Source organism: Rhodnius prolixus, unplaced genomic scaffold, assembly GCF_049639745.1.
Source record: "Rhodnius prolixus isolate KJV_2025 unplaced genomic scaffold, Rpr scaffold_7, whole genome shotgun sequence".
In the NCBI taxonomy this organism is placed as follows: domain Eukaryota; kingdom Metazoa; phylum Arthropoda; class Insecta; order Hemiptera; family Reduviidae; genus Rhodnius; species Rhodnius prolixus.
The window spans coordinates 33,010,407-33,028,097 of NW_027411582.1; the positions used below are offsets into that span (position 1 = coordinate 33,010,407).

General features: G+C 31.0%; 2 protein-coding genes across 12 annotated transcripts in view; both read right to left on the minus strand.

The window, feature by feature from the left end:
• Positions 1-2,955: 2,955 nt before the first annotated feature.
• LOC141447464 (peptidyl-prolyl cis-trans isomerase H) lies at positions 2,956-4,784 on the minus strand. 2 transcript variants are annotated; one of them, XM_074115034.1, is made up of 4 exons: positions 4,541-4,784; positions 4,282-4,458; positions 4,105-4,200; positions 2,956-3,318 (listed from the first exon to the last, which is right to left on the minus strand). In XM_074115034.1, exons 1-4 carry the CDS (start codon positions 4,622-4,624, stop codon positions 3,121-3,123), a joined length of 555 nt encoding a protein of 184 aa, XP_073971135.1. In that variant the 5' UTR covers positions 4,625-4,784; the 3' UTR covers positions 2,956-3,120. The 2 variants fall into 2 exon arrangements, with proteins under 2 accessions (XP_073971135.1, XP_073971136.1); XM_074115035.1 differs by having other exon boundaries at positions 4,282-4,470; positions 4,541-4,779.
• Positions 4,785-8,334: 3,550 nt separating this feature from the next.
• Positions 8,335-17,691, minus strand: part of LOC141447465 (uncharacterized) — a 125,644-nt gene continuing 116,287 nt past the window's right edge. For 9 of the 10 annotated variants that reach the window (XM_074115036.1, XM_074115040.1, XM_074115037.1 and 6 more), the window contains 2 exons: positions 13,758-14,056; positions 12,632-13,072 (listed from right to left, as the gene is read on the minus strand). In XM_074115036.1, the coding sequence (XP_073971137.1) occupies positions 12,892-13,072; positions 13,758-14,056 (480 nt within the window). In that variant the 3' untranslated portion in view covers positions 12,632-12,891. Of the gene's footprint in view, positions 10,058-12,631; positions 13,073-13,757; positions 14,057-17,691 lie in introns of those variants that run through there. The other variant, XR_012454349.1, reaches the window with a different exon arrangement.

The window sequence follows — 17,691 nt, forward strand, 5'->3', positions numbered from 1 at the left end:
GGAAAAAGGAGAAGAACCTGCAGCTAGTGTAGAAAGTTAGAGTAGGATATGTTTTAGTCTACTGTGTCTGTATGTTGTAGAAGAATCGTAGGAGGCTATGTCGCGGCATAGTGGATTGGGATGGCAGTCTAGGATGGAAAGGAGTTTAAGCAGACGATTTTGGATGAAGGAGTGTACAGGAATAATGGACGCAGTCTCGTGGAGTGAGTCAATTCTAGGGCGTCGTGGAGAGTCTGTTGCGAGTCTGAGAAATTTGTTTTGGGTTATCTGAAGTTGCTTGATGTTGCTACTACAAGTCAGGCTCCAGGCGGAGCAGGCGTAGAGCAACATCGGCCTAATGACTACTTTGTAATGGAGTAGTTTGTTAGTCACAGTCATTTTGGAGTCACGTAAGAGAAGAGGAAATGATAGTCGTATAGCCAGTTTGTCAGCGTTTACTTTACGAACGTGCTTAGTGAAAGTCAGTTTGTTGTCTAAAGTTAGCCCTAAGTACTTCACGTGGGTAGACCACGGAACGAGAATGTTATTATTGTACATCTGATTTGTCGGTTAAAAGTGGGTCTGCGTTTGGTGAAGAGTATAGCGTTTGTCTTGTCGTGGTTAATTTTAATTTTACATTTGCTGCAGAATTTTGTCTGTCTATTGAAAGAGTAAGTCTGTTGGTGATGGTGTCCATTCTCCAAGATGACGTGTTAAAGGCCTCGTCATCGGCGTACAAGGCGAGGTTGACATGAGGAGGGTTGGGTAGAGGATTCATGAAAGTTTCGTGCTTAATTTTCATTGCACTGATTAATGAATTTAGTTGTTTTTTTTGTAGAAAGGTCTCCCGGCAGACGTAATTTCCATGTCGTAGAATAATTTCTAATTTTGAATGAAAATGTACTATGTCAAGAATTGTACGACTACGTATCAGTAAGAACGATCGGATTGAATTAAGCAGATATCTCCTTCCGAGGAATCGCGCATCATTTCTATTTGATTAAAGAATATTTCTATCCCTATCACTGAAGGAATCTGCTTTGTTTGAAACACAATAGAAGAGGAGATATTAAATCTGAAATGTACAAAACTTAACGACAAATTCAAACTTTTTTTAACGATTTATCGAATCAAAATGTTTAGAACTCTACATTAATTTTGTTTAGTTATACGTAACTCCTATCCTTACACTTGAGAGAAATGAAAGTTGGAAGTACAGCAGTGAATAATATATAGAATTTTGAATTTTACAGAACTTTACAACATACTTAAACTTTAGGCACCACATCTTACTTTGTAATGTTCAGAACAAATTTTGATTCTGCCAAATTAAAAACTACTCCTACCCCTATAATTGAGAGAAATATCAAAGTAGATAACATAATAAAGCATCTCAGAAGGATGGTGGATGGCTGCCACAAAATAATGCGGTGTAATTCACCGAACAAGTCAAATTTATAAGATGAAGTTTATACATATCGAGACCACTAAATCTAAGTAATGAGTTTTAACTCTTCATTAACTTTGATTATTTAAATAGTTTTTATAAATTCCTCATTAAATTTACATAACGCACTAGAACCTAATGCACGTAGAAAACCTCTTAACTTGAGCTAGTACTTTACAGAGCCTATTTCACTATTTTTTTTGGGTCATAAACACTATTCCTACACCTTACAACTACACTTGTCATTAAAATCTCAAATAGTGTGTGTGTATATATTACATTGCGTATAGCGTAAAACCGATACCGTCGAATTAAAAAAAAAAAAAAAAATGGGACTGTACTTAAGAGAATTACTTAAAGTTAAAATAAAAATAAGATTTTCAACTTGATGACTATGAAAGCATAAAAGTGACAATATTTTAGGTGAGGACGATTGGAATGGAAAAAATAATCCGTTATGAATCATTCAGATGATTTTTTTTCAACTTGCAATATAATTTTAAAATTTGCTTCGATTTAAAAGTTGGGTAAAAATAACTTACCATGACACTGATAAAAGTTGTACAGAAGAGGTGATATGTTGTCCAGGATCCCATCGTACTACATTGATCTTAGTTCTACTTGCTTGCTGATTTTTTTTATGTTTAGCCATTTTCTTTTACCAACAAAATTTATAATCAAAGATAAGGTTTTGTGTTAAAAAAAAACTTATAAACAAAATTAAGTGAATGATTGATGTAAAATTCTTACTTCTTTTTACTTTTACTTGATATTAAAACTAATCTCTGGAGACCACGATAAGAATTCTGCAATAAATAAAGCAATTTGCAAGGAATTTCAGTTTCAACAATTTTTTTATCATTTACTTGAAAAGAATTATTATTTTTTGTTGAGTATTCTTTTAGTTGATAGTTCTAAGTTACCTTATCCATTTCAGCAGTAGTAGAACCAGATTGCACTTTATTATGTTGAACTCAAAAGTTGACCAAATCGACGAAAAAAAAGGAGTTTTCCATCTTAAAAAAAATTCTTTTTACTTTGGCTGTGCAATCATTTTTAAACTTTTTCGTACACCCAACTTCAAAGTACTGACTCATGAAATTGTACAATCTTACTTAATTAGAACAATCAATCACTTCTATTGGGGATTTCTTCAGTGCTTAATGTAATGTAAGTGTACATTACATAATCAGAGAAAACAAAAAATTACATCTACTTTAAAAATGGTAATTATAGGAATAGGAAGGAAACATATGGAGAGAATATAAAAAACAATGAAGTAAAAGGCTTTTGACAAAAGCTCTCGTAGGCGATCCATAAAAAAAGATGTGATGATTAAACATACCTTAAAAATCAATCCTAGTACTTAATCTGTTGAATTTGATTGACGTTGAGAATATTTTTCCCACTGTTAAAAAACAGTTTTTCTTCCCACTTCTGGTTAGAATTATTGATTTCATCTCACAGATCACTTTTCTTTAATTCTGATCTAATTCGGAATTTTCGTAGACCAAAATAAAAAATCAGAATTTAAGATGTGGAATAAAATCAAATATTAGTTTATTATTTAACAAATTTACCTCGACATAGCTATAAATAAGAAAGTGTATAAAAAAAGTTTATTTTTTTTTTTATAAAAATTATGAAATAATCTAAAACTTAAAAATTATACAACAGAATTTAGTCACGGAAAATCACATTTGCCCACACTGTGAAATTAAGACTGGAATTTTTGGTTTATTATTAGGTCCAGTGGGTACATTTTCTATTTTTCTCATCACCAAAAGTCCATCAATTACACGACCAAATACTACATGTTTTCCATCTAAAAAGTTGCATTTAGCACAAGTTACAAAAAACTGGCAGCCGTTAGTATCTTTTCCACTGTTTGCCTAAAATAATTAAAAAGAATAATATTTCATTTATTATTTAAGATTAATGAAAAATTTGCAAACTAGGCAGTGATACTTTAACATTACTCTTATTGAAAGTGATACACCTTTTTGAACATACTGATCTATCCGCAATACTGCTTAATTTCATCTGACTTATCATGCCTATTTTATTGTGACTTTAGCTCTCTGTCAAAATTTGGGAAAGGTTAATGCAATCTTAAATTTGTTTAGACATCCGATTGTTCAATCTAGGAAGATGGATGAAAATCGGAAATTGAATAAAATCATAAAAAATAGACATGCTACGAGTGATGAAATAACGTATAAGACTTACAGTTGGGTGCTCCTCACTGTTTTTTTTTTTTACAATCTAAATCACCGAACAAACTGAATCCATTGGTGATTGATTAATTACGTTAGCCTAAAGAAAAAACAGTCTTTTAAGTTGAAAATAAACGTGTTGCCTTGATTAACTTTAAAGTATGCTATTTGAGTATCGCATGAGCTGTTTGCCATCCATCAGTTAACGTTCAGATATTTTAAATCAAAATATCTTATAAGTTACTTTACCACAATTAGATGTAGAATGTAGAAAGGAATGAAACACACAAACATAAAAGGAAAACCAGCCGTAATACAGTTTCTTTCAACTTTTCAATTCTTTTAAATGTTCAATTCATTTAATCATCATGAGTATAAGTATTTGTTCAACCAGCTATACCAAATAAGAATAATAGTTATGTTCTTTTAAAAATTCATTTTAGCATAATAATTATTACTTACCATTGACAACAAGCCTGGCGAATCATGTTTAAGAATGAAATTTTCATCCGCAAAACTAGCCCCTCCATAAATGCTCATTACTCCTGTTCCATCGCCCTGTAATTTAAAGATAAATCTTAAGTGATAAAATGTACAGTACAACAAAAACCTTAACAATACAAAGAACGATATACCTACATTAACAAAATCACCTCCCTGAATCATAAAATCTTTGATCACTCTGTGGAATGTTGAACCTTTGAATCCTAAAGGAACTCCATCTTTTTTATACTCACCTGTGCACAACTGACGAAAATTTTCACTAGTTTTAGGTACTACATCAGCAAATAATTCCATTATCATTCTGCCAATTTCCTACAAAGTGTACTATTTTTAGTTTATCATTTTACAGAGAACAGTTTTTACTTATAATTTGTCTACTTTCATGATTAATTACCGTTGCACCAACACTAATGTCCAAAAACACTACCGGGTTATTGGGATTTCTTAATTGAGACTGTATTTGATTCCAAGTAGGCATTATATAACTATTAGCTAAAAGGTTGGCTCTGCTAACGTCACTGATTAACAGTAGCAACTATCAAATTAATATACAAAATTCTAAACTACGGTTGAAACGACCGGTAAAGATAGCCAATGTGGAGTCTTCACTCTTTCTCTAAAAAATGTTAACCCACAAAAAACCTCTCTTCTTTAGAAATGCATACTATATCGAGATATTGCAGACAATTTTACAACATCGATTACTTTAAGGAATGCTAACGTTTAAGACACTTAATTATTATGTACTTTAATATGTATGTACTTTAGTTCAATCATAGCTACAAATTAATAGAAAAGTATTATTGCTTGAAGTTTTTACTATAAAATTAAACTAAACGCTGAAAAAAGCTGCTTGATCTGCGATAAACCCCTAATCTCTTTTAAGAACTTTAATCAAGTCCTTTACAACACTAAAATAAAACCCACTAACTTACCAAACAGTTATGCACACTAGCCGGCCTACTCTACGGTCTACACAATTAAGTTAAGAAGGCAAATCAATGCAATGGTATAATCATATTCACTAATTAGCAGTTAGCTATTTATCGACGTCTTTTACTCATGTTCTTTTTGGGCTACCTCTTTTTCAGCACAATTCTCTCTGGAGCATATTCAGTAGGATTTTGGGTCACTCCCTTTTTTATCCTTTCAACGAGTCCAAATTATCTTAGGTACATCGTGCTGAAAGTTTTAATTTGCATCTGCACTTCTAATTTCATATTTGGATGTTGCAGGAATAGTGACACATTAAAACTTCTTCGCCACGAAACCTTTAAAGCTATAAAGCTTGTCTACTAGTTGAGTTCCCAATTGTCTCAGCTATCCTGTGTCGCACTGTTCACTTGCTTTTACCTTAGAGTAAAGGATTACCTTTAGAAATGCATACTATATCGAGATATTGCAGACAATTTTACAACATCGATTCATTTACAGAATGCTAACTAATTATGTACTTCAGTTCAAATCATAGCTTCAAATTTATAGAAAAGTATTACCTATGGCTTGAATTTTTTTTACTAAAAAATTAAACTAAACGCAGGTAGAAGGATTACCTTATCTCTATTACTATCTTCTTTTGACCAAAAAATGGGATTTAGAATGCATATTATTTATCCTTTGATATCTTCAGGAGAATGTCGTAATCACTCTCCCTGTACACATACTAGTATTTCAAGTTTCATGCTGCCATCTTCTGGTCCTTCGAATCCAAGTAAAAGGGAGGACATGCGCATGTATCTGTTTCTCCCATATATTTTCCTCTCACTTTCAAAAAAGGTTTTTGTACCACCTGTAGTTATTACTTTAAACTTATCTATAAGTCTTATCATTTCTAATTGTTAACTTAGAAACACATCTCCTTGTAGTTACGAAATAGGTATTACGGGGGAACAGTAATATTCCACGTTCCTCCCTTAACACTTCCTTTGCCATTGTTGTTGAACTTATTTTTTGAATAATTGCTACTATCCAACCCTGTTATAGTTACTATCATACAATTTGGCACAGTGTATTCTTTCAAAGACCTTAAATTGCTTTAAAGGAATACTGAAGAAATGATTAGATTTTTTTGACTCACTATAGAATCTTAGCTATGAATAAATCTATAAAAAAAAATCGAAGCCCTTCTCTATTAAATGTTTTCCACTGAAATACCTTATTAAGTCTGTGTGATCAATACGTGGCCATCCAGCTCTTAAAGTAAGTATCATATTACTAAAAATGATAGCACAACAGTTGCCACCAAAACTTTAATGTGCCGTTTCACAGTTATTTTCGCTGGGTATTCACCAAGCTCATTCATAACTTCTTAGCGTTGCTAGAAATGGATTTTTTAAAAATTAAAATTGTAATAACTGTAGAAACAAATAATCTTCAAGAGTTCACATAAGAATTTTTGTTACTCAGACTTGAAAATTATATTTATCTTTGCTGAAATCTCGCAACTTATTGATGAACTTATTATTTTAGTTAATTTTGTATTTTAAAGATAATAAATTAAAACAATTTTTTGTTCACAAGTTTTTATATTTAATAGATTTCTCTTTTTATTTTAATTTTTTTCATTTGCGATAACAAAAAGAAATACAATTTTAGAAGTATTATCCATGATTATTTGTTACTTTTAACATAATATTTGCTCAGTAAATTACACATTTTTTGAGTGCTTAGTTTTATTTATAAAAATATTAATATAAATTCGTTACACTTATACAATAATTATCTACATTTCTTTTGGATATATATTCCACTCACTATTATGGTTAAGAGTATTATATTTTCAGCCATACTTACATATATGTAGGTAAGATTCTTATTAGATTAGTATATCTTTAATTTGAAGCAGTCTATCTTTGCTTGCTTAGATAAATAATTGGCTTCGTCTAGAAAAATCCTGTTTTTAGTAGTACACTAAAAAAATGAGATGTACTTTTATACAAGAGAAATAAGATCGTCATATATTTTACCTAGCTTGGCGTGTAGTAACAAGCAAATTATTTTACACTCACGGAAAAAAAATCAGGAGCTGTAATTGCAAAAAACAAATAAAAAAAACTCTTACCCTTAAAACACACCCTCCACACAATCCTTCGAAAGACAATGATTTTGAAAAAATATCCTAACGCAAGTTTTTGAAAAGTTAATTCTCACTTATACTAATAACGTAGGATTAGTCAGAAAACATCATGGTGAAAAATATACCTTGTTTTATCGGTACGAAAGTGATCGTTGGATGGCAATACATCAATACAAAAAAACTGATTTATGTGAAGCAAACTCTTCAAACTCGAAAATAGTGTAATTTTTAAAGGCAAGGAAATGGGCCAATATCTAAACATGCAAAGATAATTTTAAGAGCCGCAATTAGATATTTACAAATATTTCAATACAAACACATTGCTTGCCGGATAATTTTATTTTACAATACCCTTAAGTTTATTACTTCGTAAGATAACCATAAAAATTCAGTTTAATATGTACAAAAGAAAAAAAAATATCCATTCCAAGTTTTTTGTTAATTTCAGAAAGGATTTGTCTAAAAAAATTACCTTTCAATAATTTTTTATCACTTTTATCACTTTTGCACGTTACGCAGAAGAAAAAACATACTGACTGAATTTTAGATTATCTCACAAGTTGCAAGTATGTTCAGTGAAGTTATAAATGTAAAAATATTATATATTATCAAGTTTTGGTCTCTTGTATTTTTAAATTAAAAAGGCTCTACTATATTAATTTATAAAATTATTTAAAAATGCTTTTCAAAAAATGTTAAGAAATAATTATTGTATTATTCTTTTAAAATATACTAAATACATACATATACATATATGTACATATTTTATTGTATTCACTCTCATTTCACATGTAAAAGATAAAATGAAATAAATAAAACAAAAAATATGTATTTTTAATCCAGCACCCGTTCATCATCTGAATAAAAATTGTAACATCCTTAAAAGCTAAATTTAAAATTTTTGACTTTTCTCAATCTAAGGCTGGAATTCCAAAATATTCTGCTTCTATTATTTGGCATTATTTTAGGAACTAAGTTACTTCGGCATCGCTGTAATTTAAGAAAATAATAAAGACTAGTAAGTGATAAAATTATTACTACATTATTATTGTTATTTTGAGGTAATAATAAACAACTAACTATCAAATGCATAAGATTTTAGAGAAGTAAAGTAAAAAGTAAAGTAATCGCCTATTATTTCAGGCGGGGCTTAACGTCCAACTACCATTTACTAGGTGTCGTGGACGGAGGCGAATATCAAACGTACTTTACTATTTCTCATTTAACCATTAAATAAAATCCAAGGCCAAGACCGGGAATCGAACCCAGTACCACAATGCATATTAGCTTTGCAGGTCTCGCCTCTTAACCCGCTCGGCTACCGTGGCGCCTTAGATTTTAGAGAATATATTAGATTTTCTTAAGAAAAAAAAAGAAAACTTCTAATATATACTACATCATTCCAGAAGATCTGGATTGAAGTTGAGCACATTAAATTTTTTTATAAGTCCAAGAATAAGTAAAGAAATTTTAAAAAATATTTATATACACAAATCTGAATTTCTCAAATGAAACAATTTTTTTTTAAGAAACAAAATTTTTAGGACAAATATATTTTAATACTTATTCAAACAAAAATTTGAAGCTACAAAAGGGTTTTTATTTCATTACAAATATTTATTTCTAGTTAGTTTTGGTTAAAGATATTGTCGAACCAGTTAGAAATTTGGTTAGAAACATGTTTTCTAGGTCTACAAATAAAATCGTGTTGGTGTTTGGCAGAAATCCCATCTCTATTACTAATCGGTTCATACACTTTGGAAAATTCAAGAATATTCATTCAACTTTTCAGTAGAAAATTATATTAATTGGAATTGATAAGAATGCTTAGCATGATTAACAAATAAAACATATACTACAGTAGTTGAAACAAAAGCAAGTTGGAAACTATAATTCAGAATCAACAAACAAAAATACCTGAAAAATTATAGCAATAGTGTAGGAGGGGACTACAAGTCTCCCATTCTGTTGTCAGTTTTGGGGTAATGTTCTTCAAAAGGATATACATTCAGACTGTAATAGCTATTCAAACGATGAATTGATGTAAGAGCTATTAGGAGTAGATTTGCTCTCCAATACCAACCACTGAAAGGGTTTATAAAATACCGAAGTTTTTATTAGAGTTAGCTTGTTTTAAGTACGTATTTGTTTGAATTTCGAGAGAAATATATCTTAGAAAATTCGCAAATCGAGATCAAATTCTCGAATGTTAATTTGAGTAATTATAAATAGAGGAGCTATGAGTACGAAATGGAAAAACTATGTTTAAATTGCCTTCATCAACCGGCTGATATCTGCTTTCTTATCTAGACGTCGCTCGTTCCAAGAACCTACCTTTGTAAGGCTACCTCAGAGAAGCCATTAAAACACAAAAAACATTTTCTTTACTAGTAACTTCAGGAGTAGATATCTTATAAAAATATAAGTTCATCAAGTTCACATTTCAGGAGAGAAATCGTTATAATTTCTTTACAAGGAAGTTAAAAATAAAACTTACATGAAGAGAGACCACTAAAATACAACTAATAATGCCCTATCTGAAAAAAAGTTTAAGCAGTCTCTCTGAATACAGCCTCCTGAATCCAGGAAATACAAGTCATAATACGTAAAAATAACAAGAAATAAAGATCAAGACAATCTTACAGTGGGGTCACTTTTTTAAACCCTCCAGTTACGAGTAACCTCCTTTCCTAACCGGCTGGATCGTCGTACTGCATTTGGAAAAACAATATTCAATCCTTTTTGTTTGTCTAATATTCCCATCAATACCTCTCTCTTCTCCATGAATTCTTCTCTTAACTCTTTCTTTCTTAATGCCAAAGATTGTTACCTGAACTGGAGAAAAATACAGAAGATTATGTAAAAGTTTAGTGAAATAATCAAAAAATACAATTGCTATTCAAATTTTCTTGGAATTAACCATTGTTGAACTTATGTAATATTTACAATGTTCCATGCAAAGAAAAGTTGAGCAGTTTTTTTAATAGTTAATACAACTACCTTCTAGTTTAATATAATTAAATTTTGCTTCTTACATATAACGTGAAACACAAATATTTTTTTTGGTGATCAAATTGTGATGTTTTTTTGTAATGTTCCTGAAACTTTTTTACCAGCGACCGTAAATAATTTCTTGTTTTTCCAGTAACTGTTTGGGCCTCGCCGAAATTGTAACTATACTATCACTCAAGGTCTCTATTTACAGTATATCCGAAGGGAAGTTGTTCCTTTAATAATCACGAATAATAAAACAGATTTCTGCAAAACTTACACTATATTAAATATATTTATACAATATTTTGAAATAAATTATTAGTATCATAATCAATATCTATTATTTACCTCACCAATATGAAATAGCGATCTATGTATAAAAGAAAATAACAGTGTACATTATATATATATATATATATATATATACATATGTAGACCTCAAAACGTTTCTTAATACTTGGTTCGATCCCAAAATAACATATATGTATAAAAATGTTTATTCTAAATTTTTCCATCAAATTGCACTTCCTATAAAATATGTTATTTATGTTATTATATGTTTGATTATTCATTCAGTTTGTGTTATATTTGTTATTCAATCTACATTTATCTATAAATGTATGGTAGAAAAATTCGATGTTATTATGGCACATAATAGATAGATAGATGTTCTACAATATAATAACATTTTCACGGTATAGATATAGTATAGACTTCTTTTTTGCTTTCAATTTTGATGAACATTGATCTACCCTATATTTATTTATTTACTATAACTCTATTTATTTACTAAAGTAAATATCATCTTTAGTTATATTTCTTTCGTATTCTTTTTTAGTTCAAGTAAATATTAAATTATTAATTTTTAGAAAAATATTACCACATTCTAGGTGAAAATATGTACCTTATATTTTTATAGGTACATATAAAACTTTTTTATTTTACGACTAGATAATGCTGTTAAAATAAATTTGTTTTATTATATTTATGTTATTTCATTTATAATATTTTACAGAAAAGTTTACTTACAAATTCACGGACGTATATTTTAGGTTTTTTTAGGAACCTATATTATTATCTACACTTTTTCTTTCAAAATTAACTTCTTTCTTTAAGTATCATTGAGTAAGATTAATTAAAATTTTCATTTCTTGTTTAAATGTAAAAATTATTTATATTTTTAATGACTATACATGACAAAATAAATCACCAACAATTTTCCTCATCATGAAATTTTTTAAGTTGATGATCAGGAATTTCTCAAACCTTTCCATAAACAGTTTTTTAGGAAAAAACGTTTCATTTTTCATTGTGCCACCCGCAAGAAGTGTTTTTCCTACTGAGTTTTCTTTCTAGAATATTTAAGAATGTATTCGTCTTTCTTCAGGCATAAATTACTAAAGACAAAAGTAGGTGAAAAAAGAATTACAGATCAAATGTGCATACTCCCAACTTTGATTAAAAGAAAATTGAGCAGTTTTGTTTGGTTCTTTTCTTCTTCTCGATATGAACTATCACTGTGCCTTAGGAATATCATTTTTAAATCTAAAACTGTCTAGGACATAAATAGTGTGGCCGAGATGTATAAAACACGTATTGCCATTCAACAGCTGATATACCTACTTTCTACTTTAAAATAATTAGTTATTTTAAATATAGTGTGAAATATTTTTGATTAACCAAAAATTTAGATTTCAGTGATACAAAGAAATAAATTTTTTACTTTTAACTTGAGCACATTTCAGAGGTCTTTACCGACAATTAACAATTAAGAGAAGTGGCAGAAGAATGTAAGAATATGAATGAGAATTCTGTGAATTCATTTTAACGGAACAATTGAGGATATCACGTGTTTAGGTTGAAGTTTGTTCCAAAATTGGTGAAAGTCTACCAGAAGTCTGGCTTGGTTGTCGGCGTTGTCTCTTTCCATGCCTATCTCAACGGTAACTTTCTTAGTTGAAGTCAAGGATGAGGCCCCTGGGTCTATGGTTATCTAGATGAATTCAAATTTCAATCTTCTCACAGCAAAACTTGATCATTTCTATTAAAAACGATAGTTACTACTAACTGGAAATCCTGAAACGTTTCTCAATGATTAACAAAAAACAAATAAAAAAAATCTGATCCTGGAGGACACAGAAGAATGCTTATTCATTCAGTCATTAGAATTCGTGAGATTTGTGCCAACAAGACTCGATTTCTGTTCATCCTACACATCTGATTAAGTTTTTTATCGATTCTAGAAATCGTGGAAGTTAAACCCGTTCTAGTGGCATTATTCCTGTCTAAAGGATTTTTTTCTTTCTCTTGATCTAACCTTTCCAGCTAGAAGCTTGACCGTTTAACCTAAGAACCTTATGACTTCTAAAAAAGTACTGGAATTCTAGTATTCCCACATAAATAAATAGTCCCTAATAGTAGTAGTCTATATAAAAAAATGATTTTAATACCAGCTGATATTGATATAAAGGCCAAATATTATTGCTGCCTGAAGATCGATCAATCAACTAATCATTGGTTCATTACTTTTTCTTTTTTCTCTTGATATACAATCCAAAAAAACTTCTCTTGATTTCCAATCGAAGGAAGAAGAAGGCCAAGTAAAAGCAGAGAAATTAGCTGTCCCACTAGATTTCTGTGAGAGCATCCAAAGAGGCCCTCTTCTTAGACTTATCTCATACGTTGGCAATCCTCAGCATGGACGATGAAGGTCTTCTTTCTGCAGTAACCTGTGCGATCACATTGTTGAATGATGGTCGCCGTTCTCTGGAGCCGGTAAATGCACCCGGTGGTAGAAGATCGGCAAGATGGACTGAAGGACGTCTTGGTGAGATGTATCCTGTACTGGATGGCCGTCTGTAACAGGAGTAACTTGGTGAATGTTTATACTTAAGTGAATAACTTCCATGGTGCAATAAAGCTCTTAAGATGTTTATTCGCATCTGGTGCATTCTCTAGAGCAAGTGAAAACGTACATCGTGAAGCTGTGAAAGGAATGAATTTAAATCCAAATTCACTGTAATTTCATGTGATGCATAAATGTGCTTAGTGGATGTACTTAACATTCTTAGAAACTTTAAATTACAGTTTACTAAACTAACCTTTGTAATATAAAGCTCGAATAAGCTTTTTTGGAATACAAAATGCACCAATGCTGAGTGAAAGAATTTACTTTCAATGGAGCTTTGGTTGGTAATAAAAAGAATAATTATTGTGAGTTAAATATTGGAAAACTTTCTTGTGATAACTCTACATGAACATAAGACAGTATGTGCTTGAACATGTTCTGTGAGGACGAATAATTATTCTCAGTAGAAACAAAATACGGTTGAGACAAAGTTCTACGGCTGAAATTTCAAAGCTCAAAATGACTTAGAACGTTTCTTACTAGTCAAAATAGTAGTTCGTATTTTCCTTAAATATCGGAGATCTCGCAAATTTTTAGTAAGCTTATTTTCCATTCTTCTTTTGGATTTATAAGCACCTCTTTTTTGCTTTGGGGGGGGGGAAAAAAATAACTTCAAAAAACAAGAAATAATACCTTGCCGTAGATATTGGTGGAGGTGCTAAAGCTGGCGACAAAACACAACTGCTTGGTCTACGTTCTACACTGAGTATTGGTAACATTGACCTGCTCAATCCTGGACTTGTCTCACTTGTCACCAAACTTTGAATGTCCACAGCTGATTTTGTCTTTCTAGGAGGTGGTAAACGAACTAACGAAGAACCAACAAATACTGAATTCTGTCTTGGACGTAACAATGTGCGATAAGGTGGGCCAACTATGCCGAAGCAAGGAGGATCAAGGCTTACATTATACTTGGAGAATGAAGTTCGATGCTGAAAAAAAAACAAGCAAAAAGTGATTAAAAAAGATAGTACTAATATTTATTTTAAAAAAGAGATTTGCAATTATACATAACGTATTATATATAATGTAATGTGTACCTCGTTGGATTTAATAATGTATTTAAATCAATTATTTCATTGCATAAATTATAGTGTAAGAAAATAATTCAAATTATGAATTTTAAATTTATGATATTAAAGTATGGTTTATAAATGTATTTACATTTAGATTTAAATAATGTATAAAATAAAGCATATCAATTTATTCATGACTTATTGAATAATAAATCAAGTTATAATTTGAAATTTTTGAATGTTATTTTATTTATTATGAACTACTACTATCCTCCTTAAAAATCAAAGCGTCGCCTGATTAACGAAAGATTAACTTGGATCTACAATGAAAGTCAAACCCCAGGCTAAGAACTTCATCGTGTATCAAATGTTGTATCCACTTATACCTGTGCTACTGTACAGTAATATTTAATAAAATAAGAAAATAAACCAAACAGTAAAAAAATCATTATTTTTTGACAACAAATTTTGCTTAACATTGAGACCAATTGTATTAGTGATTCTCCCCAGTGGGACACACCAAAATGCAAGTTGAATATTGATTCGGAAATATGAGAGGTCACATTTTAACAATGAATGAGAAAATAACAGCGTTTCGATAGAAAATGATGTTTCAGTGGGAGAAAATTGAAAAGCAATGTTTGGAAATGTTTTCATCCTTATCTGTTATCGTTGTTGAAAGTTTATGTAAATGTGAAACAAACAACAAGACTAAAGTTTTCAAAATTACATTTAGTAAAATATTTTTTACAAATTACATAATCTTTCTGGCGAGAATTTTAAAGGAAATGATTGAAAAATAATATAAAAATTGTACATCTTTCGATGTTTTATTAAGAGCAGTTTCATTAAAACAGATTCTATAAAACGAATTTTAACAAAAACTTAGCGAAACGATTGATTAAATCCTCACATCATCACCTAAAATCTCAAATATCCTTACTCCAGATTGCGAATTAAATTATGGAGAGTTTCATTTAATGCCTCAATTATTTTTAAATTAAAGAAAAAGGTAGCAAGAATAATGATGTCTAAAAAGGATTCGAGATAGCCTAAACTTCATTTCTAGCACAAAATATCAATGCATTTGAATCATTATACGCTTACAAGCAAGTCCTGCAAATAAGGATGCCAGAGACAACAATAATTGATAAAAATAGAGCTCCAAAAAGTCTGACCAAAATCAGCATTAATCCCAAGAATTACGCATGCAAAGTTGTATAATAAAATAAGAAAGATTGATTAACATACAACAAAAAAAACACAAAAATCTTAATACCTACAGGAAAGGACTGTAGGAGATTTTATAGGGAATACGAGTAAACTAAATGTATAATTTATGTTTACGTACCAGTTATGGTATTTGTTCAGTATAAAGAAATTTTAATGATATGCACAATGGACCCAATAGTACGTTTTACTTCCTTAAGAAGTAAGAAGTAACAACCGTTTTCTATAAGAAAAGTATATTTTTTTTAATTGAACGTGCCGAGTATATTGTGTAAAGCAATGTATGCAGGCAAATAAATATCATTATCAATAACAAAACGTGCCAATCTTTGTGAAAGGCTATCACTCTTTGCAATATCAGGTATTAAAATCAAATATCAAAATAAATCAAAACTTTAGGATCAGATCACCATATACGAGGGTCGTTTGAAAAGTCCGTGCAAAAATAAAAACTACTTAATTTTTTGGGGTAAACCTTTTTTATTTTTCAACATAGTCTCCTTTTAGGCTTATACACTTCGTCCAACGCTGCTCTAGTTTGTTGATCCCTTCCGAATAATAGGATTTGTCCAAGTCTGAAAAATAGCCATTCGTTTCTGCAATCACCTCCTCGTTTGAATAAAATCATTTTCCCGCCAGCCATTTCTTCATATTGGGGAACAAATAGTAGTCCGAGGGAGCCAAGTCTTGAGAATAGGGGGGATGTGAAACGAGTTGGAACCCTATTTCCATTAATTTTGCGACCACAACTGTTGAGGTGTGAGCTGGTGCGTTGTCGTGATGGAAAAGGACTTTTTTGTGGGCCAATCGTGGGCGTTTTTCTTGCAGCTCGGTTTTCAAACGGTCCAATAACGATGAATAATATGCACCAGTAGTAGTTTTACCCTTTTCCAGATAGTCGATGAGGATTATTCCTTGCGAATCCCAAAAGACAGTCGCCATAATCTTTCCGGCCGAAGGAACGGTCTTCGCCTTTTTTGGCGCAGATTCCCCTTTGGTAACTCATTGTTTAGATTGTTCTTTGGTCTCAGGAGTGTAGTGATGTATCCATGTTTCATCCACAGTGACGAAACGACGCTTAAAGTCCTGCGGATTCTTCTGGAAAAGCTGCAAACCGTCCTTGCAACACTTCACACGATTTCGTTTTTGGTCAAGCGTGAGCAATCGCGGCACCCATCTTGCGGATAGCTTTGTCATGTCCAAATGTTGATGCAAAATATTATGTACCCGTTCATTCGAGATGCCCACAGCACTAGTAATCTCACGCACCTTCACTCTTCTGTCATCCATCACCATATCATGGATTTTATCAATGATTTCTGGAGTAGTAACCTCAACAGGGCGTCCAGAACGTTCAGCGTCACTTGTGCCCATATGGCCACTCCGAAAATTTTGAAACCACTTATAAACTGTTCTAATCGAAGGTGCAGAGTCGCCATAATGTTTATCAAGCTTCTCTTTAGTCGCCTGAGGCGTTTTGCCTTTTATAAAGTAGTGTTTAATCAACACACGAAATTCTTTTTCGTCCATTTTTTGAAAATCACTCGACTTCCTCGATTCAAACGAATGCCAAACAGAAAGAAATAGGCCAATCTGGCTGAAACTTGGTGTGTGTTCTTCCAAGAGATGCTACTAACTAAACATAACCTCGATACGCGCCAGTGGTGCTATCTCTCTGACTTTGCACGGGCTTTTCAAACGACCCTCGTATTATCACAGTATCAGAAATCATCAAACCAAAATTTTCACATTAATAATTTGTAACCAGAAAAAAATAAATTTGTAAGAAAATAATTAACAATGTTTAGTAACATTAAATTAAAGAAAAACGCTGTCTCAAAAAAAATTGTTCAATAAATTATAAAAGCTAAAATTTTATTTTTAGTTAATGATTATTTTTCTTTGTGATTGTTACATATTGATTGTCGAGTTCTGTGTAACTAATTGGCTAGCACATTCACCTTTGATACGAGCAATTTGAGTTCATTTCCATGGAAATTCGAGTTTACACGAAAATTCAACGACCTTTCGGAGGGAGGAAAAAAAATCGTTTAATTTTCTCGTTTTTAAAATTAAATTTAATATTTGAAGAAAATGTGTTTTGGATCCTTTTAAGTGAAACTCGTTTAAGTGTTAGCTACAATTTTGTTTTTATCAGATGGCAATAATATTAGGGTAGATGAGATGAGGGCATGTCTCTTAGCCCTTTCTAGAATAATTTTTAGCAAACTTTCATAATACAATTTTGGGATAAATGTTAAGATAAAAGAAAAATTGGTGAATCTTTAGTTATGGAATATACAGTATTTTTTTTAATCAAT